The sequence below is a fragment of the Dryas octopetala genome, chromosome 3 (genome assembly GCF_963921425.1).
Source record: "Dryas octopetala chromosome 3, drDryOcto1.1, whole genome shotgun sequence".
Taxonomy (NCBI): Eukaryota; Viridiplantae; Streptophyta; class Magnoliopsida; order Rosales; family Rosaceae; genus Dryas; species Dryas octopetala.
The window spans coordinates 7,663,205-7,687,628 of record NC_141368.1 but is presented as its reverse complement, the minus strand read 5'-3'; the positions used below and the strand labels follow the sequence as shown (position 1 = coordinate 7,687,628).

At 33.8% G+C, this 24,424-nt stretch overlaps 1 protein-coding gene and 1 pseudogene across 1 annotated transcript; both read right to left on the bottom strand.

Moving 5' to 3' along the window:
* Positions 1–6,726: 6,726 nt before the first annotated feature.
* LOC147290367 (NAC domain-containing protein 43 pseudogene) lies at positions 6,727–7,964 on the bottom strand (annotated as a pseudogene).
* An 8,430-nt stretch (positions 7,965–16,394) lies between these two features.
* On the bottom strand, positions 16,395–16,982 carry LOC147290366 (UvrABC system protein C). The gene has a single exon (XM_086238614.1). The coding sequence runs from the start codon at positions 16,980–16,982 to the stop codon at positions 16,395–16,397; it is 588 nt and encodes a 195-aa protein (XP_086094740.1).
* Between the last annotated feature and the right edge of the window lie 7,442 nt (positions 16,983–24,424).

The following is a 24,424-nucleotide window of genomic DNA, read 5'->3' as shown; positions in this document are numbered from 1 at the left end:
AAGTAAAAATTAAGGGAATATTATGAAAATGTAATAAAAAATATGAGTCTAACCTCTATATAAAAAAGTGTGATAAACAATATGAATGTATAATTAATTGTAAAAGACAAAATTTCGAAACGATGCATATCATTTTTTTTTTTAGAAGTAATGAAGTATATAAATATATAATTTAGTATTGTTGCACATAGATAATTACATAAAATGCTATATGGTGCTGTAGCTACGTATATACACATAATATAGCAGGCCAGCAACTTATTTAAGTCCAATATACTTCACGTGCTCGATTGATCGATCATAATTAATAAATGGCTCCATCAAATTCTACTACCATGTTAACGTGACACCCAAGGTGCTTATTTCTCACACTTCAGCTAAATGGTAACAAGCTGAACAAATTCTCCAATCAATAAATTATTTAAAAACCATTACAAAATGACAAGCTCCAAATATACAAGTTTACAACTTATTAAAAAATATATATGTATGGTTCTTTGGAGGTGTCAAACGGGTTGGGCCGACCTGAACACGACATGGCACGATTAAAATAGGCACGGTATGGCACGACAAAATTAAATGGGTCGGGCCGGGCGAAAATTTTATCTCATCAGGAATGGCATGGCACGAGCACGAGCACGAAATGAGCTCGAGTTAGACACAACTCTTTTAACATTGTTTTTTCCATTTTTAGATAACTTTTTAATAAAAATATTCAATTTTTATTAAAAATAATGTTAATATTTAATTATAAAAAAAAATATCATAAGATTAGTTTTATCACCCTAAAAAAAAAAAAAAGTTCGTGAGTCGGCCCGTTTAAGGCACGGCACGAACACAAATGACCCGCGGGCCGTGGGCCTTGCAGGGCTTAAATCTTAACTATATGGGTCGACCCGAGCATGGCATAAAAGCACGATGGGCTCAATATTACTGGTACTTCATACTTGATCATAATCATTCTGGGATTCATACTGTGACATCATCTCAAATTTGCTGATAAGTTTGCATTATATACAGGCCCCTTATAAACAACCCATCTTAAAGGCTGTAATCTGTTATATATAAAATAACCATAGTTAACTATTAGCAATAAATTCATTATATATGATAGTTAGATTGATGAAAGAGAAAATCATAAAACAACACAGAAATATTAATTATCTTCTGATTTTCGAAAAACAAATTATGAAAACGGTCAGTCACGACTATATTCTTCTTGTAATTATTGATTTTCTCAATCATAACTGGTCTGTCATGAATCATGATTGACAAAAATGACAGCTTTGTTATGCTATATATATTCAATCGTGCTTCGCATGTTGGAATGCAATTTTCATGCTGGTGTTGTTGAACTGTACGTTGATGTACACAGGCATTCCCTGCTTAGTCAAACAATGGACAAAATGATTAATTAGATATGGCGACCAAATTAAATACATAATTAAACACATACGCAGTTCATAACATCGCTTACGATCGGCCCACAAGTTAAATAAGAACATTATAATTATGGTATAAGCCACTTTTTGAAGAAGGACATAACGAATTTGGACAAACTATACAAAAAGACATAATGAGAAAGTTGATGAATAATAGATCGATCGAAAACAACCATGCAACTTTTCCATTTAAAAGAAGATTCTCTGGGGAATGAATCCTCTTTTATTCGTAATGTAGCTTCCTGAAAGAGAAGACTCTCTGTGTGGATGCTTTATTTTAATCGCTAGAAATTAAATATCTTCACCTAATAATTTGTTTGTTTGCTATATTAACTACTTGCTCTGCTAACATACATATGATTCATGGTTCATCCCTATTGTTTAATGAAACAGTACTAGCTAGAATATATGGTCTGTGGAAAAAGATGCTAGAGAAAATTTAGTATACCGTGTACTTATATTCAAAACTACATCATTTTGGGTTTAATATTTAAAATGATATCATTTTATACATATATAAGCACCCAACAGGAGATCAACACAAAAATGATCAATATATATAGGATCCATATCCGTACTATACAATACCCTCTCACATATATTGAAACACTTACATACTAATCACGTAATGACCATTTATGAGAAAACTATTGTATACAATGTAAAGATTTTCTGCAACCAATGAAGAGGCATGCATACGTACAATTAAATTATTAATATAACTAAGTAAGTCAGAACGAGTGAATATGCCTTTAGGGTAATTAAATGATATAGATATCCCCTTGTAATTTTGAAGTGCTAGAAGGTAGTTGCATGCTAATGAGATTTGTTTTTCTCAAGGTGCTAAAACCGTCCCTGTGATAGAAACTTACAAGCCGCATATACATATGATAGTTAATAAAACTCATAATTTTCTATTTGATTTTTGTTATTAATTATATCTCTTTCTGGGGACGGTGGTGATGAGAACAAAAAATGCTTTAAATTTCTTTGCATGCAGACACTTCACGTTCATTTAGCAAATTATTTTAGATTTTATACAAAGTTTCTTAATACTGACCTACGTGGTGCATGGATGATAATTGTATTTTAATTTGTCTCATAATTGTGTTTTAATTTGTCTCGTTCTTATCAAACTCTAATGCCAAGTATCAATATTTTTCTCATATATAGTTGAGCACGTGAAAGACGTACACTTTTATATTATTGGTAATTAGTTCACAATCTAATCATTTGTTAATAATTAACAAGTACTAATTAAGCTATTAATGCTGACCGGCATACAATTGTGAGGAGATCAGAGAGTGATGAGTTAAAAGGTATATATATATAGAATATATGCATGCAGCTAGCTTCATTGATATAATTAAAAAGCATGCATGCATCTTTTTAATTCTTTAATTGGTATAAAAGAAGGTGGTGACGCGACAATTTTCTCGTTAATTTAGTGAAATTGTTTATTTTTTCGTACATACAGAAATTGTTTATTGATAGTACGTCATTCTTGCTATAAAATGCAAAATGTCCAACAATCAGGACACAACTTTTTTGGGTTGTAGTACACGGACGTTTAGACGATAACCACTGAAACATTGATCATGAATGAATATTTGGATTCTTTATTGTCTTTATTTTTTACTTGTTTAAATTTAAATTGTCTAATGTAAAATCAGAGTTATAAATATAAAGATGTAACTTCACTAGCACCAAGTGTTATGAATTTATTTCGATAATTTCAAGATACTTAATTAACTTAAATTAAGAGAATAAAAATAAATAAATAAACAAGCAGAAGATATGGGATCCCTAAACACTACATAATTGCAAAGCATCTGCTTGCTCAGCTAGCTATATAGATTTAAACAACTTTGTGATACAAGACAATTAACTTCAATTCTTTTGCTAATTTAGTTATTTCAATTATTAATTAATCAATAAATATAAATATTTTTTTTTTCAGAGATGATTATTGAACGATGCCAACAAAGTAGACCGACTAAATCATAAAACGACAATGCAAAATCAACCACGCAATGTGTCATTTAAATTAATTTATTATAGTATTGCCATGCATAAGGACGAACACAATATAAACACAAGTTTAATTTTTTGGGTTACTTACGAACGTAGGTTAAGAATAAGCATGGATGGAGTACTAGAATAAGCACTAAAAACTAGTTAAGTCATAGGCTGGCTCAGCTCTGACAGTTACTGCCCAAAACCAAGTAATTACGCAATGTGTTTTTCTTTTGTTTTTGGTACAAGAGGGGCCACGCAATGTGTTTTCGCGTCTGTGGGACTCTTACGTTGCATATATATATATATAAAATAAAAACATATAAATAATTGTTATCATAATCAAATGGCTAAATGACTTTTGATTTTGAAGATTTTTTATAGAGATGATATTTGAAATAGGGTCTAAAAAATGTATGGTTCGGATTTTGAAATTACATTGTGCAGTGGGCCTAATAGGATGATTAGCTTTGTATTAACTTACTAACTAGTTAGTTTTAGAGCATTTATATATATATAATATCCTTTGCAGGATCAAATTAAATTCTATTTTTATCCTCGATCTACCCTGTACATTGCAATTAATTCTGAGATGATGGGATTAGCTAGACAAATACATGTTGTTGCATGCGCCAATAACCAAAGAATCCAATATTAAACCCAATAATATTATTCATCTGTGTGAAATTTTTTACTAATATTTGCTAAATAGAGCATGTGATTCATGAATTTGCTGGCATCAACAACTAATTAATATACTAATTAATCACATGCACCTAATTAATATACTACTAATTAAATGAATGAAGTTGAATGCAACTTCTTGTTAGACATCAGAGAAAATGCGAGAAAGCTAGTTTGAGAGAAAATGAGAGAAAGTGTTTGTGATTTTCTGTATTGATTAATCAGAGAGAATTACAAGAAATTGGCATTGAGATTGCTTTTTATACATGCGTAATATACAAGAAGAAAAAACAGAAAAAATATAACAACCTCTAAAGCTGTATAACAAACTTATTAACAGCTGTGAAACTAATTGAGCTGAGATGGCATGTCTAAGATGATGTACGTAGCTAGCTGACTGACATAGTTGTCTAACACTTCTTTGTAACAAATAATGTACGTAGCCTTTGTGCACATAAAAACACCATATAAGCAGGAATTAAGGAAGAGAACAAACTTATATGAGGATCCAACCCATCAAAATCCAATTATATATATGTTATAGCCATTGAGTGCCATCCTGATCCAACTAGTACAGATATATATATATATATATATATATAGATATTATTATTTCCTCTAGGTAAACGTACACTCGATATTTAGTACGCTATTATAAGTTACTTGACTGTTAGTTTCAACAAGTAATACATTTTGACCGATAGTTTAAAGTACTCATGAGGATCGATTAAAATCCTCTTCAGCTTGATCGAACTCAAAAACCTTATCTTTTTCGAGCAAAAAGTTTCATAAAGTTCCTCAACACTTTGGTGCTTATCTAGCTAGCTCTGACAATCTTCCCCAGTTAAAAAAATAATTAAAAATATAAATAATAGCAACATCTCAACTCTCTACGTACCCTCTAATTCAAGTTAACGACAGAATTCTCCTATTCTTTATCAATATATATATATGATTATTTTTTATTTAGCAACGTGTCACATTTCATCAATATTTAATTCACAATCGTTCGATATGACTATTTTTGTACTGATGTTCAGGATCTTATATATATTTTTCTTTTTCATAGTTCTTTAATATATTCGTTTTATTTGCTTCAGCTGGTTGTTGTAAATTTAACGACTAGTTGGCAATTAAGCTACTACTATACCATGCATATGCATATGATATTTATACTTGAATCCGCGAATGTAGGGTTCTGCTGTGAGATATGAATGTATGACCAGTCGTTCTCACAATCCAGACAAAAATCAACTTTTCACTTATATTTTTATTTTATACATATAAAATAAAATAAAGATCATTTTCTCTTAATAGATAATTAATCTGATATCTTAATTGTTAGAACCATAATAAATTATGTAAAATAATGTTATATGTTTGGTTTTAATTCAGAAATTAACAATCTATTAATATATATATATATAATATGTCAGAATTTAACTAAATTTGATCCAACCCATATACTATATGGTGTTTCTGCTATTTTCTTATCGCAAATTAAGGCAAATTGTGGACTGACTTCCTGGCTAATGAGATAATTAAATAACCATTAAGATCATCGATCGAATTGCCTACATTTGCTGTGCTAGCCCGGCTTCAGCACTTTGTACGTACGATCTTGATCTTGTTGTGCATTCCTCCTGGGTTCAATATTCTTGTGATTTTTTCCCCCATTTATATACTTGGTTATTGCAATTGGTTAATTAACAAAAAAAGAATAGATATTATTACCGATAAATTTAACATTTATTGAGTTTGGACTATTAAATGGGATAAAATCAGTGTTTTGGATATTAATCACTTTATTAAATTGGTCTACAATAATCAGGTTGATGTTGTTAGTGTACTTATGTACTGAATCAAAGTTAACTTTGAATCCCACCAAAACTTTGACTTTGAATCCCATTGCTTGATATGATATGAAAACCATAGATAATTGTAGAGGCCGGGCCTGTAAAAATGATATAGGCCCAATGAGATGGCCCGATATTGGTCTTATAACAACAGTTCGGATGATCAGTAGAGGTGGCGCCGGCCTTCATATTAAAGGTTATCCTCCCAAACACATATATGGCATCCTTAATTTTTAGAAGCATGTATTTTACATTTTGTAAAATTATTATTTGTTTAATAACGGCGTTCCACTTTTCTTTTCTGGAAATTTCCATAGACATGGATGCTTGCATAAATGTTTGGATAGGCAAACTAAGATCTATATTTGTTTGGTAATATAGAATAAGATATACATATCACATATAGGTACAACTACTTGTTACTCTCAAGTTATATTTCTTATTACATTATTAGAAAGGTAATAAAAAAAACAGTCGACATTATCACCCTTCCAATATTTAAGTCATGTCCCAACCTATCTTTATAAAAACAGGTCATATTGTCCCAAGATTTGGGGCTTGACATATAACGTGGGCACACATATTACGCACGTATATATATAGAAACAAGGATATTTAGCTTGTTATACATAATTTGTGTCCAAAATGTGGTCTGATGTGAACGATGAGGGCATGACAATACTTCCTAGTACTGTTGGTAATTGGAGAGGATGATGATGATTAACGCATTAATAACCTGTATTAATGGAGTCGTAATTAAGGCCAACCGCTAATTGGCTGGAAGCCTGATCAGCTGTGTGATCATCGTGCTGGGAAGCGACGTCGTTTAGGCCATGAAAGGCTGCCCAACGGCTAGGATCAGCAGCAACGTCCACCTGGTCGGTGGTGAGTAAGGGTCTAATGTATTTGACCATCTCTGCCTTACTTGGTTGGTGACCACCGTGGCTAATGGGCCAGCTTGGGTTGTCTACTGGGCTGCTGATGCTGCGCTGGAGAAATATTTGCTCCAAACCCCCTTCATAATTATATGAATCCAACATTTGGCTTTCAGTCCGCATACTCTTATTGCTAGGGCTGTTTACGGTTTTCTGGTTCTTGTTCTTCCTCTTGAAAATGTGACACACCACCCATCCTTCTTCCTCGGTTTTCTGTACCAATTAATTAATGGAAAAGTCACTAATAGTAAACAATCATGCTATGAACAACACAATTATATATAAATGGGCCGCTTGGTAAATTAATTTGTTTATCAAGTTTTGTTCACCTGCCAAATTATATAATGTTACGGCCGGTGTTCAATTTATTTATTCAAATGTGGACTAGTATCTCATTAATTTCTAACAAAAAGAATACGAACATGTGCAATTGCTTCTTCATGAGTACTGATGAGTCTATATTCGTACATGAGCCAGTCAGATCTGTGACCATGAGGGGCTCGACCATTGTAGAACACAAGAGTTTTCCTCAGCCCAATTGATGTTGTGCTGGGGTTGCCGTAGATCACCTTATCACGGCCGGTGGCCTTCCAAAACCCAGCAATGGTTGCACGATTTGTTCGCTTCCCACTCGGATACTTGTTGTCCTTGTGGCTAAACAAGTACCAGTCACTTTGCTCAGGAATGCTTCCTATTTTGCATTTTTCTGCTTCAAAATATGTAACACACGATCATCAGCTCAAACCCAAATAGATATAGAAAGTGGAGATTGATTAATATATACAATCAATTAGTGAAAATGGACTAAATATATATATAGAAGAATGAATTAATAGATAAATTAAGTACGTACCTTGAATATCCCATGGCTCAAATTTGTTGAGATCAACATCAGAAATTACGTCTAGATCGATCTTCTGACATGAAACCCTCTTCCTCAAGTAGTACAGCAAGAGCTCCTCTTCTGTTGGTTGAAATCTGAAGCCAGGGGGAACTTGGCAATGTCCATTCACACTCAAAGATATACTCATGCTCGATCTTCAGTATTCGTTGGTTAATTACAAGGTATAATAGAAATTAAGACTGAAATTAAGAACAATGGTAGTAAGCCGATACAGTTGGATGCATGACTACGCAGGCAGTACTTGCTAGGGAATTATATATTGCATGGATTTTGAGGGTGTCTGCTTAAGTAGGTTTACTATGCTTTCAGAAGTTGTACAACCTACCTAGCTAGAATGGGGTTACTATATATATACTGTTTCTTAACAACTCCTTCAGTAGAGGCGGGTCCCAAAATCCAAGTTGTATGCAACCAAAGAGTATTAGAGTACGAGGACTTGGGGTAGGCCAGTTGGCCAAGCAGTTGTGCTGCCCCCCACCTCACTGGGTTTCGATCCCCCTCCTCTCTCTAAACCTCTTTTCTTGGTCTCCCTTTGTAACAAAAAAAAAGAGTATTAGAGTACCAAAGGAGGAAAAAATAAAAGAGAGAGAGAATCAGAGTAATGTGGAACACGATGGACATCATCAAAAGGACATTGACAAATCAATAATTTGGCACTATTTAATTTTTGGGTAATGATTTTCGGTTTTTCACACACTAGCTTATTTGATATATTAAGTTTTAGACATTTAGGTAACCATTTACACTACTATTTACCAAATTAATAACCAAAATTGGAGTGTAAAAATTTTTCAGGAGATTTAGAGTTCAGTCTATTTTATGAGTCTTTTTTAAACTAAAACCGGTTGTGATTTAGGGTTTTTAATTAAGTCATTTTATTTTTCTTCTTTGACGGTTTTATGTTAGGTTTTGAACTCTAAAATTTTGGGCGGAACCTAAAATCTCGGAGTTAAAACCTAACATGCAGCCTCTACAAAGCCTACTCTACACCCTAGGAGGGGAAATACCCTTCAAATATAGAAAAATACCCTTCTAATCGGGAAATGAGTTTATTAAGAATTAATAAGATTTTCTTATAAATTAAAATAACTTTATTATGAATTAAAATGATTTTTTTTATAAATTATTATGAATTAAAAGAATTTTCTTATAAATTTTAAAACACCTCCGGTCTCCATCTAAAAATTATTTTTCTAAAAAATCTAATCCTTATTATCTCAAATTTTTATTCGCTAAACCTTTTTTAATTATTAAATTATTCGCTAAATTAATAATGTGCTATAGTATCATATCTCAATTGTTAGAAATAAATGAAAGTTTAAATTTGAGTAAATTAATGAATGAATTGGATTAGTCTAATAATGCTCCAACTCTTGACAAATATGGAAATATATGTAAAGAGAGACCAATCAAAGTATAGCAAATATCATGTTTGCATTATATACCACTATTATTTTTAAAATTGAGTTTGAGTCATGTTGGAGAAAGATCTCACATTGAAAATGTGAGGTTTTGCATAGTGATTTATAATGGTTTGAACTATTCTTTCTATTGCCAATTAATTTTCGGATGAATGCTTAAATTTCTTCATAGTATTATAGCAGGCTATTCACGTGTTATACCTAACGGTCACACATGGTTTATAATGATTTGAGTTATTTCTGTTATTACTAAGGGTTAGCTAGGATTGTTTGAGAAGAGTTATAGCTAGAGGGAAATGTTTCATGGTTATCCACGATAATTAAATCATTAATCATGCATGCACGTGCCGTGGCCTGCAGGGACAAAATTAGCATAAAACTTAAGAGCACCATCAAAGGAAAAAAGCTGCCCCATTGAAGCAATTATCACAATGAAAAGTAGAAGCCTCGAGCAAGTTCGATGCTATTGGAAACATGGGACTAATATATAGGACTATAGGAGTGAATCAAAGAAGCATGGACGTCACACTTTACAAGGAATTCATCTTTTTGTTTCATTGATTCAGATTTGAGATTGATCGATATATATCGATGTTGATACTATATAAGTATATATCAGCTTTCACCAACAGCATATGGGAAAGAAGTCAAAGAACCAAACCCATGCAACCTAAAGCAGGGTTGACTTGGTCGGCCTCCTCCTGTTCTATCCTCAATTATTATAAAGCAGTGTTCGATGTGATGTTTTACATTAATTACATGTTTCAGGGCCGATCTTGAGAATAAGCCAACGAGGCGCAATTGCTTAGGGCTCTGAAATACATAAATAATTGATAATTAACCTTATTTTTATGATTTGTCTCAAGCTTCTAAAAGTTTATGGCTTGTAAATAAAACCAACATGTACGTACTGAAACTTGTGAGTTGATCAATATGATTTTTTTTTTAGTTGATGATCAATATGATGATTTAGATTGCTTTGTTGTGTGTTCCCTCTAATCCCTATCTACCATAACTTTTGCCAAGAAATTAAAGTTACTTATAGCTAGCTAGTTTCTGCTATTAATTAAATATTTAAGGATTTTACGTCTAAGCTAGGGATAATCATAATATTGTAAATTATAAAAGGTCATATTTCAAAATTAATATTAATATCAAAGCTACTTTCGAAAAGCAATTCATGTAAATGTGCAATTAATTATGACTCAGCAATTTCTTTATATTAATGGAAGGCAAGTGGAGGACATTCATTATTGGCCAATAACACTAACTTCGGGGGAAAAAATTATTGTAAATGTAACCATAATACCACATGGTACTATCAATTCATTTAGATTATAACACATGTACAATTTTAAGGATATTTTTTAAGGTTTAGGGTTTTAGAAATTAATGATTGTACACGTGTTATAATTTAAGTACATTAGTAACTCCTTGTCATTTTGTCACGTAGTGTTACGATCATACACAAAATTTTTCTTTTGGGGAGCCCTACCGTTGGTTAAATGAGAGGTTAGTGATGCACTTTGCTGGGATTTTAATTTTTTTTTTTCGTGTGTGGCCATTTTAGGATTTAAAAAGTTAATTAGCTATAATGATACACACATGCATTAATAACTCTAGCCAAGGGTGGGTTTGGTTCGGTTTAGCTCAGTTTTAGGATTGAACCACGAACCGAACCTATTACAAGGAATCAGTTCAGTTCGGTTTGGTTCCACCATTAAAATTATTCACAACCGAACCAAACCAAACCTAAACCCTATCAATTTGATTCAATTGGTTTGGGCTGTCACCTTTTTTTCCTGTTTTAACATTTAGAATCCAAATGTCCAAAAATTCAAAAATTTCAGGTTTTTTTTTGTGCCCTTTTTGAAGAATGAGTGAGGGAGAATCAGAGAGAGATAATGACTGAATAAGCAGAAGGATTGAGGGAGAATGAGTGAAGGAGAAATGGAGAATGAGAGAGGGAGAGGGAGAAAAAAAAAGAGAATGGCTGAATGAGCGAAGGGACTGAGGGAGTGACGACGATTGACGGGCTGAGGCAGCACTGCAGGCTCACAGCGAGAGAGAATTATGAGAAAGGAAGAGTCAGGCTGAGAAAATGAGAGGGTGAGAGAGTGAAACGAGATAGGAGAGTTTTAGAGGAGATAGGGTGTTTGAAAGCAAAACGATGTCGTTTTACTAATAAAATGGAGGCCATCGGTTCGGTTTGGTTCTTATGATTTTCTAAAAATCAAACCGAACCGAACTTGAGGGATGATAGGTTTGGTTAATTTTTGGTCAAAAACCGACTTTTTCGGTTTGGTTTGGTTGGTTTTTTTATTTTTAAACCTATCCCTAACTCTAGTTGGTCCACAGAGAAAATGTAATTTTGTTTTTTCAAATAGCTAGATATTGAAGACATTTAGGCATTCATCTCAAAACCAATTGGTAATCGGAGAAGTAGACCAAACCTTTATAAGCCACTAGTAAAGCCCTCACATCTTCATTGTGAGATTTCTCTCAATACGCCCCCGCACGTGTAGCGTCATTTAAGCCTAACACGTGAACAATTTATATTGGGTGACGTGGGTGCACATATGGCTGTTAGGTGCATCACGTGGATAACCTGATCTGATACCATGAAGAAATCTAGGCATTCATCCTAAAACCAATTGGCAATGGAATGAAGTAGCCCAAACTCTTATAAGCCACTAGTAAAGCCCTCACATCTTCAATGTAAAATTTATCTCAACGGATATTAGTATAGAATCACCTAAATTTGTTTTAAAAAGGCCTGTTTTCGTACAAGTCTTTTTTTATTAGTATTGCTTTTAGGATTGATAATATTGTAAAAGGTAAACATATATGGCTCTTTCTTTTTTCTATCTATATTTGTTTCCCTTTAAGTAATTTCCAATCACAGCCACTTTGACCTTATTGTATATGATAATAATATAATAATAGCAACTCTCTATTTCTCTTTTAGCTTTCTGACCTTTCCCTCTTCACACATCAAATTGTCACATAATAAAATCAATGCAAGCATATCTCTAATTGTTATGCTTTAATTACTTTGTCCATATATGCTAATTTAACACAGATGATCATGAGTTAATTACCACTTAAAAACTTAAATCTCAATCCCTTTCTGTGATTGTGAATCCCTTTTAAACCCCACATAATTGATACCTGAATAATTAAAAGTTAAGTTTTTATGTAAATAATATATAACTTGTAGAGAATATATTCCCGACCAAAACATCTTGAAAAGATACCTCGTGATATTTACTCACTTTATTATGCAATTGGCCGGGGGACTCATAATTTGACATCTAAACTTTCTCTGCTTCCCCTTGCCCCCCTCGATCTCTCTCTATCAAATCATATAGGTTTTGGGTTAAAGCTATTAATAATCGCGTTTAAAGAATTCTTCAACATTTAAGTTCGTTTCAAAATCTATTAAAAATAAACATAATATCTAAAAATCTAATAAAAATTTCTTTAAAAGCCATTTAACATGATTTTAATGTAAGGTCTTACATGTGATCAACTGTAATAAATTACGAGATATGGATGATTAAAATGTATTTCATTTCCTATGCAACCCAATCATTTATATTTCATTTGAGCGACTAATATGCAATTCATTGTAGGATATATGGTTGTGAATAAATATAACATATTGGCATCTTTATAATTAATGGATTTGTATTATGTGCATAATCACTAATTACAATTGCAGCATTGAATAAAACCATAGTTTTTCATAAATCTCAGGAGAATCTTGTAAAGGCGTTTCTGAAATTGACTTCAATCAACTTTTCCTTAACGACTGATCGATATTATTAAATTCCATAAAAATGATAGTTTTATGCATAATTCAAAAAGTGCAATTGAAATGCACATTATATGACAAGGCCACAAGGGTAGGTATCCTGACATATTATGCACTTTACAGATTTTTGTTTCAGAAGAAAAATAATAACCCAATGATTGCAGAAGTTCAATTTCCTATGATTTATGGTGAAGAACAATACTTGGCTACATAGAATGCACCAAAGGGCTAGGCTAATGCTAACACTAATATAGGCTAAAGTATCGGTTTCTTTCTCTAATTTGTACCCCAAAATGGTCAACAACTCCCTTGTGGCTTCGCCTGAATTGGTAGATGATGGACTCAAAGTGTTGCATCTGCAAAATCACACATTTTTTGTAATTTCTAAAATATAAAGCATGTTTTTGAAAGCCCAAGGTCTGCAAAAAATGATTGGGCTTGGGCTCGAAAACTATTGGTCCATCTCATAAGAAAATAGTTTGTCAAAGCCAACAAATACATATGAAGGCCCATTGGATTCTAACGCACAAGTTAAAACATATCCATATAGTGTAGGCACACATTTTGGCATGAGTTATTCCGACCATCCTAAATTGCTGAGTTGACCACTCAAAAATATTTTTTCCACAATCTTCCTATTTTACCCTTATGCAAACAACCCAGACAAAAAAAAATGCAACTAACCAACCCACCCTTCCCAACCCAGCCGACCACCACCTTGAGTTGTCGCCGATAAGATTGCTGGCGGTCCAAACCCCCTGTTTCTTCTCATATCTCTCCTCTTTCTTTCTTCTCTCTCTCTTCCCCATCTCCAAACCCCAGCCAAACCCCAACACCATCACACCCAACCTAGCTTACCACCAACCAACCCAACCCACCACTACCCCCAAACGCTGCCAGTAAGGTCATCGGCGGTCCAAACCACCTGCCTTTTCTTCTCTTTCTCTTTCTCTCTCTCTTTCTCTCTCTCTCTCTCTCTCTCTCTCTCCTTTATCTTCTTTATTTCTCTCTTCCCTCTCTTCAAACCCCAGCCAAACCGGCCCCCAACACCACCGATCCAACTGCACACAACACCACCACACTCAATCGCCACCGCACCCAACATATCGGAGAGAGGGAAGAAAGAGAAATGAAGAGGGGAATGAGAGAGATGGAAAGAGACAGAGATAGAGAGGGAAACGAGGGGAGGTGTCGCGGGCCGCCGGCAACGTTGCTGGCAGAGGCTAGGGTTGGTGGTGGGGTCGAGAGTGAGGTTTGGGAGGGGTGGTGGTGGCTGTGTGCCTATGTTGGTGAGGAGAGTTTTGTTTTTCTTTAATTGGTCTAAGGGGTAAAATTGGAATAAACCCTAAAATAATGTTGAGGGTGGTCAACTTAGCCATTTTAGGTTATCAGAATAGCCCCCGTCACATATTTTTCAATAAAGCAATTATAGCGAATAGTGATAATACCGTTGAATTAATGAGTGTAATTTTCTAAATGTATAACTCATTTACTAGGCCAATAACTGCAATAAATGCTACGATTGTTCAAATTTATGACGAAGGAGAATGGGACTTTCAAACCATAGATGACTTTGTCCTACTTATATGATTTTTTATATTAAAGAAACGCTTCAATTATTTTAAGAAATAATTAGGCTTAGGTTCTTTAGAAAAATAGTTTTTAGATGAAGATTAGGGGTGTTTTAAAATTTATAAAAAAATCTTTTTAATTCATAATAATTTATAAGAAAATCATTTTAATTTATAATAAAGTCATTTCTCAATTTGAAGGGTATTTCCTCATATTTGAAGGGTATTTCCCCTCTTTCCGTCCAAAATTTCAAAGTTAAAACCTAACATAAAGCCGTCAAAAAAGAAAAATAAAAAAATTTAATTAAAAATCCTAAATCACTACCGGTCTTAGTTTAAAAATTACTCATAAAATGGACTAAATTCTAAGTTTCCCTTATTTTAATAACGAATCATTCACATTTGTGGGGTTAATTAATTGTGAGGTTGAATTAAGTCGACAAAACCCAGTATGGACGGATCCACGTAAAAGTAGAAGGTGCGTGGATGTTTGTCGATGGGGTAGATCAAAATAGACTGACAATGAAGCTTATTACTAAGAAATAAATTCGATGAAAATTTGATGGGCAAAGAATATATGTATTAGAAGGATCAATATATGCAAACACAAAATATATTAAGAAAAAAATTGGGGTGAAACAGTCGTATCTAGTCATCTATTTAACTATCATATGTTGCTTATTGATCACATGATGTGATGATTGTGAGAGAAAGTACTATTCTTTCTTCCTTTTTTTGGAGAAAGTACTATTCTTAGTAAATAAATAATAAACAAATTAAGGAAAGAAGTTATATAAAGAGTTACATAGATTATGAAAGATATTGCAAAGAGGGAATAACAATAACCATGAGTAGATATTTACTTCCTTTAGTTATTTTGTATTCTTTTCGATATTTTTTTTCTAAGAATATTTTATTTATTTTTGTTTTTATACTTTATACGATATGCCATTCTTTTAATCGATTTTGGTTTGATCGAATGTCAACAGCTAATTCTTGGCCAAAAAAAAAAAAGAATGTCAACAGCTAATTAATGATTTAGGGGACATATATACGCATAGGCAAATCTTGGGACATGAACAATAACAAAATCAAGATTACATATGGTAAGGATTGAGTACATCAAGGAAATTAAACAGAAAATAAGAAAGTAATTTTATGTTGATAGTCAAACCACAAACTACTACACACGTTATTAATAAAAAGTATAACCACATTACTGCCGAAAGCACTACTATGCAAAAAGACTTTCTAAAACGGATGAACCCTAAATACAGAATATAAACAAAAAAAATTAATTATGATTACGAAAGAAAAAGGAATAATAACTATTTACTTCTATTCTTAATTTCTTATATATTTCTTAAATATTCCCTCTATATATTTATCATCCACTTCTGATACCCTTCAATGTTAATTAATTAATTATAGGCTATTAGCCTTTGTAGGGCGACCCTTTAACACTCCGAAGAAACAAATGCAAACAAAATAAATATGAAAAAGAAAAAAAAAACAATTAATTGCATATGTAGTATTATTGTTTTTCATGATAAGGATGGCACTTCATAGTTCATAGTAATAATGGTAAATGAATCTAATTAAGAAATGAACATATACTTCACAGAAACAAGCTAAAGGAAAAAAAAAAAAAAAAAAAAAAAAACACCAGAAAAACGGGACTATATCTCAGCACTAATTAATTAAGTTACATATAATATATATCCACATGAGTCCATGAAATCATAGTTTTAATCCTTCCAACTACCGGACACACTCCAGTGATCCGAACCGGCCACCGACGACGCCGTCCCGGCACCGCACTTGGCCACCGTCCTGACGCTCTCGATCAAGTCCTGGGTTCGAGCCTCGTGCGACAAAATCTCAGACAGCTGCTGGGGGCTGATCACCAGCTTCACCTTCCACACCCCACTCCCGTTGTACCGAGGAACCACTTCCGGCTCGGGTCGCTTGTTGTGATGGTCACACGACGACATGCGGTACGGGGTGCTGCAAACGGCGCCGTCATGATGCTGAACGATGTCGTTTTGACTGTGGTGGTGTTTAGGGTTGGTGGTTTTGATGACGTTGTTGTAGGGGTTGAGAGGGAGGAGGTAGTAGAGGTGGCGGGGGAGGAGGTGTTCGGTGTGGAGGAGGGGTTGCGCGAAGAGGTCGCGGCTGCGGAAGATGGCGTGCCCCGGAAACTCCGTTGTTATGGCGTCGGCGGTAATGGGTGGAGAGAGCTCCATGATGCCACCGCTCGAGGTCACCACTTTTACCAACTCATTATCATCTTCTTCACCATGTTCTCCAAACCCTTTAAACACACAATTGCCCATAAAACAAATTAAGTGATATATGGAAAATTAATTAAGATAAATACATAGATTTATATATAGATGGGTCAGATGGGTTTGTTGGTGTCTGGAATATATGTATATCAGTATATGTGATATGGGGTTAAGAGATTATGGATGTGTGCGGTGTTTCTTGAGGATTAATTCTTCCATGGCTAGTTGGAGGACTAGGTAGCTAGGCAGCCGACACAAGAATGCTTTGATTTCTTTACAATCAAAAAAGGAATGTATTATGTATGGGGTTTTTATAGTGGGCTGACCCCACCTTAATTTTTCTTAAGGAGGGTGGTGTGCTTGATTAGCAATTAATTGAGTCAATATATTGTTAGATATCACACAAAGAATCATATCTCATTTATCATATTATGAATTCATGATGTGATCTTGGCCCTTTATATCATATATATGGATAATTGATCACAGATTAGGATTGATAGTTAGCATATGGCTCTTGAGGATCCAATGAGATGCTTTACATTTATGTGTGATATTCGATCTTTATTAGAATTATAGGTTAACGTTATAATGGCCATATTGGAAAACAAAAATTATAGAGGAATGGAAATCATTTTGTCTTCTTCTATCTGTTATATAGTAAAGTCGTGTAATCAAATCGTTTATTTTTTCAAATCACCCTTTAAAAATTATTTTTGTAAAATATCAATTAAATAAAAAATCGTTTAGTCACTAATTGTTAGAAAAGTCTTCTATATATTCATTTGATAAAATTAAATGACTAAATAATTTTTTATTTAGTTAATATTTATGGAGGTGATCTTTAAAAAGTAATCTAGAAAATAAAAAATTTCCATCACACTACATTAATGTGGAAAGAGAATTAGAGAAAAAAAAAAAGGATAAAATGAGAAATTAGCTAATTTCTCAAAATTATATATTAACTAGCAGTTCGAGTAATATTGTGGTATACCGCTGGTACTGTAATTGTATGCATGCACAAGTCAACGTTTGAGAAGAATGTTGACAAGTAGACTAGATGATAGTGTTGGCCTGTTGGGTGATGATGATGATGATCATGGTTGATTATTAATGAAGCTCAGAATGTGTCTGTCTGTGTCTTTCTATCCTGCTTTTATCAAGTGGATCCCACTTGTCGGCAATTACCCCCTTTCGATCGTTAAAAGCGGAGAGGGTTTTGGGAGTCTGCATAGGCTCTATTCTCAGATTTTGATTGCAGAACACGAAATCGTTTTCTTATCAACATTATCCCAATGAAACGACATACCGTTTCTTATGTCTTATATTATATTACGTTAAAGTAATGTAAAAAAATTATGTGTATGTATATGGAGAGTGAAGAGCTCCATTATTATGGTTTGCCTACTCTTAAAATTTTAAGACCAATTTTGGCTCAAAATTTAAATAAATGAAATATTAATATATTATTTAATGATTCAGTAAAAAATTAATAAACAAATTTGGTGAGTGTATAATTAAGCTCTTAATTTGGTGAGTGTACAATTGGCTATGAAAAGAGTAGCACAAACCCTTATAACCCACTATTAAGGCCCTCACATTTTCAATGTGAGATTTCTCTCAACACCCCCCCGCACATGTGGCGGCATTTAAGCCTAACACGTGGACAATTTATATTGGTTGACGTGGGAGCACGTGTGGCCGTTAGACGCATCACGTAGATAACCTGGCTCTGATACCATGATAGAATTAGAGCATCCAACCCAAAACCAATTGACAATGGGTGGAGAGGCCCAAGACTTATAAGCACATATGCTAAGCTCTAGTTTTCCGATGTGGGACATAGGGCCTTGCTAGTGGCTTATAAGGGTTTGGGTTACTCCTCCCATAGCCAATTGGTTTTGGGTTGGATGCTCTAATTCTATCATGGTATCAGAGCAGATTATCCACATGATGCGCCTAATGATTACACGTGCTCCCACGTTACCCAATATAAATTGTCCACATGTTAAACTTAAATGACGCCACACGTGCGGGGGCGTATTGAGAGAAATTCCACATTGAAGATGTGAGGGCCTTACTAGTGGCTTATAAGGGTTTGTGCTACTTCTCCTATTGCCAATTGGTTTTGGGATGAATGCCTAGATTTCTTCATGGTATCAGAGATTGGTTATCCACGTGTAAGGCCCAATGGTCACATGTGTCCCACGTCACCCAATACAATTTGTTCACGTGTAAGGCTTAAAATATCGCCACACGTGCGGATGCGTGTTAAGAGTAATGTGGAACAATGTCTCACATCGGAAAACTAGAGCTTATCATATGTGCTTATAAGTCTTGGGCCTTTCTATCCATTGTCAATTAATTTTGAGTTGAATGTTCTAATTCTATCAGTCATTTGACTCCTAACTTGACCATTAGAATGTATTTGATTGCCTAGCTTACAATGACTAGGCTAGCATGTCCTCGTTTACTTTTGATTCGAATTCACGTGAGTAGTGAATCATTGATCTGAATTTTGACTATCGACTCTATGGAAGAATTAATTTCCCCACCACCATGCACATACAGCTTTCGGTGACACTCAATTACAATTTGAAGTTAGTTTCCCCGGCCATGATTGAATTCTATCTTTAAGGTAGAAAAATATACCTTGTAGGTGATTTGGTATATATTCAAAGCAGCCAAAACAAAAGTGGGATTTGGCCAAAAACAAGAGGTGGGACTTCTGTTCTTCAAAAATTTTGGATTAATGCAATTTCAGTAAATGACAAAAACTAAAAACGGTATGATTGTTAACAGGGTGTCAATTAATTTCAAGGACATCATAATTTCCTTCACAAGGATGTGCTTTTTAGTGACAATAAGTACAATAAGAAAACACTAGCTCATTATGCATTTATCCCTGTTTAATTTAGCTAGCTAGCTAGGCTGTGATTGCACCTAGCTAAGCTCAACTTTACTGGGCTAAGCATGCATGGATGGTCCAATTGGAAGGATCTAATTAAGACTCAACATTTCCTTTACTTTCTAGTAGTAGCTTTGATCTCTCTATAAAATCACTGTTACACACATATATATATAATCATAATTATTCATAGATTGGACTTGTAGATTACTAAATTCAAATGGTTTGCTGCTAGCTTGCATAATAGCAAATCAAGTACGTTTATATATATCATGCCCAGGTAGCTTAATTGCTTGGTAAGTGCACGGTTTGAACTTTGAAAGTCTATTTTAATTTTGAAAGCATTAATTAATCATTCAACAATCTAATCAGTTTTTATGCAGATAACGGCATAATTGTAATGATCGATATAATTAAGCTAGCTTAAGCTTTATGGTTTCGGTGGCAAAATGCTTCAGATATTTTCAAGTTTGATTGCATGGGGTGACTCTAATCATTTACCCAAGCTATAATTATGATACAATTGTTCCAACTGCATTCCTTGCATTTTAAGTTGGAGATCGATCCAGTATATAATGGTTTATAAGGTGTTGAGCTTCTTCACTTATTGATAATTGATTTTGAATTGAATACTTCAATTTTCATAATTTTGATTATATGACCAGTAGACATTCAAACATTTTTTTTTTTTTTTTTATAATTAATGCTCTCTTATGTTAGACGTCAGCCTTTTCATTTTGGCTCTTAATTAGATCCAAAAAATAATAGAGTTGTTCTATAGTCACTACTCACTACTAAAAAATAAAAAACAAAATAGTACGTGTTGGTGTGGCTATTAGAGAGTCTAAGTTGTGAACGCATATTATCATATGGGAAAAATTTACAAACAGGACACATATTTTGATGACTGTTTCATTTAAGGACATTAATTTTGATTCGTGTTAATGAAGGACACATACTTTTATTTTGTGTCATTTAAGGACCCCGTTTTATCTCAACTTTGGCTCGACATTGCACCCATCAAAACTCTACCAAATTTAGCAAACTTACACTTGGTTTAAAGCTATGCATCTCATCTTTACAACCATATAAAGATCACTTAAATCGGACATCTACAACTCCAGATAATTGGTCCAAAAGTAGGGTACCCGAAACTGTCCAATTGGACCTCTGAAAAAAAATTTGGAAAATCAAACAATTTCGGGTACCCTACTTTAGGGCCGATTATCTGGAGTTGTAGAGATCCGATATGGGTAATCTTTATATGGTTGTAAAGAGAAGATGCATATCTTTAAACTCAGTATAATTTTTCTGAGTTTGGTAGAGTTTTGATGGGTCAAACGTTGGACCAAAGTTGAGATAAAAACTGAAAAAAAAAACATGGTCCTTAATTAACACAAAATGAAAGTATGTGTCCTTCATTAACACAAAGCAAAATTAATGTCCTGAAATGAAACAACCATCAAAGTATGTGTCCTATTTGTAAATTTTTCCCTTATCATATATATGTATTCTTGTACCTACCATAGACTTAATTCATAACATAAACATGTTGGTCTTTAGCATAGGCTACAAAAATGCCAATTTGCTTAGTACGTATGGTCTTGGTCTATATCTTAAATTAAGTTTAAGAATGTGACCCTCATTCATCTTGTTGTCTACCATGGTTATAGCTAGTTCATCTACTTAATTAAACTCATCACAATCGAGAACGTGAATCGACACTACTGATCAATTATGAGCTACTATTTAATTAATTGATTAGCAGCAATAGTTTGTTAATAAGAATATGTGACAGTTTATATAAAATTGATTTAACTATAACCAATATATATATATATATATATATGTAACTAATGTAAGTATCTTTGGACTGTTAAATATTGCATTATACATGCATGTATGTATCAAATTTACGAACTTGTCATTTCTGTTTACTTTTAAGTTTTAACCGAATTTATTGATAAATTATTTTATGAATATTTGTGTAATCTAGAACATCGCTAATATACTTCCAAATATAAAAGCTCCATTAATGTTCACATGTTCAACATATTTTATGATATGTAATGTCAACTTTAAAATTTAAAATCGACACGTGAGTCAGTCAGTCCATGAATCTTGAGATGAATATATAAGCCATTGATCACATCCTAAACAACCCAGTTGCATATTTTATCCACAGAATCATGACTTTGATCTTTCTTTTTTTGAAACCCCATCAGTACGTTATACCGTCATCGATCTATATATAAATAAATAGGAGGTGGGACCAAAATAAATAAATAAACGCTTGCATGAGACATGTTACAATGATTAACCGCATAGTCAATGAATAATTCAACCTACGATGTTAACTAGAATGCCATTATAAAAAGACCAACTCAAATTTCCAACTTCAATTTCAAGTCGGGCTGATTATCAGTTTATTGACGAAGAATTTGTCAACTTAATTAGTAAAGTGGTGTTTCTACACATACGTACGACGTCAACCTGCGTGATAAAAAGCATATATTAACCATATATGCATCTTTTGTTTTGTAGTGACATTGGCATATGTATTTAATGCAGATCGAGATGTTGATTTTCAAGTTTCAACCAACTCTCAAAACATAGCCACATAATATCCAGAGTAGCCATTCAATTCAGTCATTTTCACAAACAATAGGATTCATAGAATTGGGATCAGAGCTTTTTAAGAAAAATGGGAAATTGGGTTGGGAGAGACAAGGGGGTGTACCCAATTGAACAAGATCATCATGATCATGATCAATTATTAGGCCATACAAGTACATCATCATCATCATCAGACGGTTTGAGAATCAAGGTGCGTATGAGTAGGAGGCAACTCAAGGAGTTGATGGCGCAGGTGGACATGACCAAAGGCAAAGGCTGCGATTCATCGGAGCAGCTAGGCCGCGCCATCGTGCAAGAGTGCTTGGAAGGTAGGCTTACTGCTCGTGTTGTTGCTGCTGAGAATCATGATCAGCTGCAGGTGTCAAACTATGCAAAGGGTTGGATGTTAAGCACCATTTCTGAAGATCAACAAGAACATGATCATAGTTTGTAATTAAATTGCTATTAGCTAGTAAATATGTAATAAAATAGTTGGATTAATGTTATTATTCATTGCTTTCATTTCAAGTACAGTTTGATCGAACAAAACAAGAATATAAATCATATATGTATGTATTGTGATGAGTAGAAATTGATGAGCTATTTGATCATATCTTGTTGTCTAAGCATACACTTCCCTAATTTTCTTAAATTTCTTTCAGTTTTAATTACTTAATATATGTAAGCTGGGTAATAAGGTTGGGAACGTTTGGTATAGGGAATTATATATTATTATGTTTTTAGACACAGAGGGGGATAGGACTTCCCTACCTGTAGAATTGTACTAGCTAGTAAGACTTGCTACTACAACTACTACGACTACTACTACTTGTTGAGCCTAGCTAGCTAGAGTACCTGGTTGCTGGCATATATCAACCAAAGTTTTCTCAGAAATCCAGTGCTTTTCTTTTTGTTTCTTTGTTTTCCTTTTCTAACCCCATCGTCTCTTCTGAAGCTTTGAATGAAAAGACTTGACCCCAAACAAACTAATAAAACCCAGTATTCTTTTTTCTGAATTTCATTCCTTTTGGGTCATTGGGTGTGGATGGATAACATTATTATTTAATTATAAGGCCCATTAAAAATCGGGTCCATCGATCCTTCTCTCATTTTCTCTTATTTGGGCATGAAGGCCCTTCATATCAAATCCCTAGAACCTTTCCCAAACCCTATTGGCCGTATGGTCCAATGGGCCCCCAAAATAAACACCCCCACATGCATGTACAAATGTGATAGAAATGTATATGGGCAAGTGTTTTCCGTCGATGATCAAATGCATGAAGTAGGGGGCCTATATGCCCCTTATTTTCATTTCCTTTTCTCCCTCTTCATGTGAGGTGGGATGAGTGCAGAAACAGGTTGGTGAGTCCGACCACTTTATATATGTGCATACGTACCCAAACCACATGGTACATTGGTACATGTTCTCCCCAATTATATCACTCTCAGTAAAAAATTTCTTCTTTTATTTACAACTAATGACTTGAAGATGTAATTAAGTTACTCTCAACACCCTCCAAAGAGTGATAAATTGTATGTTTTGATACTAGAAACAAACCGAAACATTCAATATAAATTTAATTGATAATGCGCTTCAAAAAGAAAAATTAATTGTTAATGAATAGAGAGATCTAAAACCTTATATTTTGTTTGATAATAATTTACATTTCCAGTGTAGAATATATATATTACTTTCAACAATAAGAAGTGATGTACAACTTACTTATAAAATTGTAATCAATTAGGCTTTTTTTTTTTTTTTTTTAATATCAAAGTAATCAATTTAAGCTAGCTAGTCACTTTCTCCAACCTTGGAAGGTGGGGGAAGTGAGTTGGTACGTACATGGTTGTGGGGAGTGGGGACTTTTCTTTCTCTTTGACATTAGGAGGTCCATCCGTGCATGCCAGAACCTCAGAATTCTGAGTAGTTGCCACGTTTTGAGAAGCTGATGCACTGCCAAGTTCT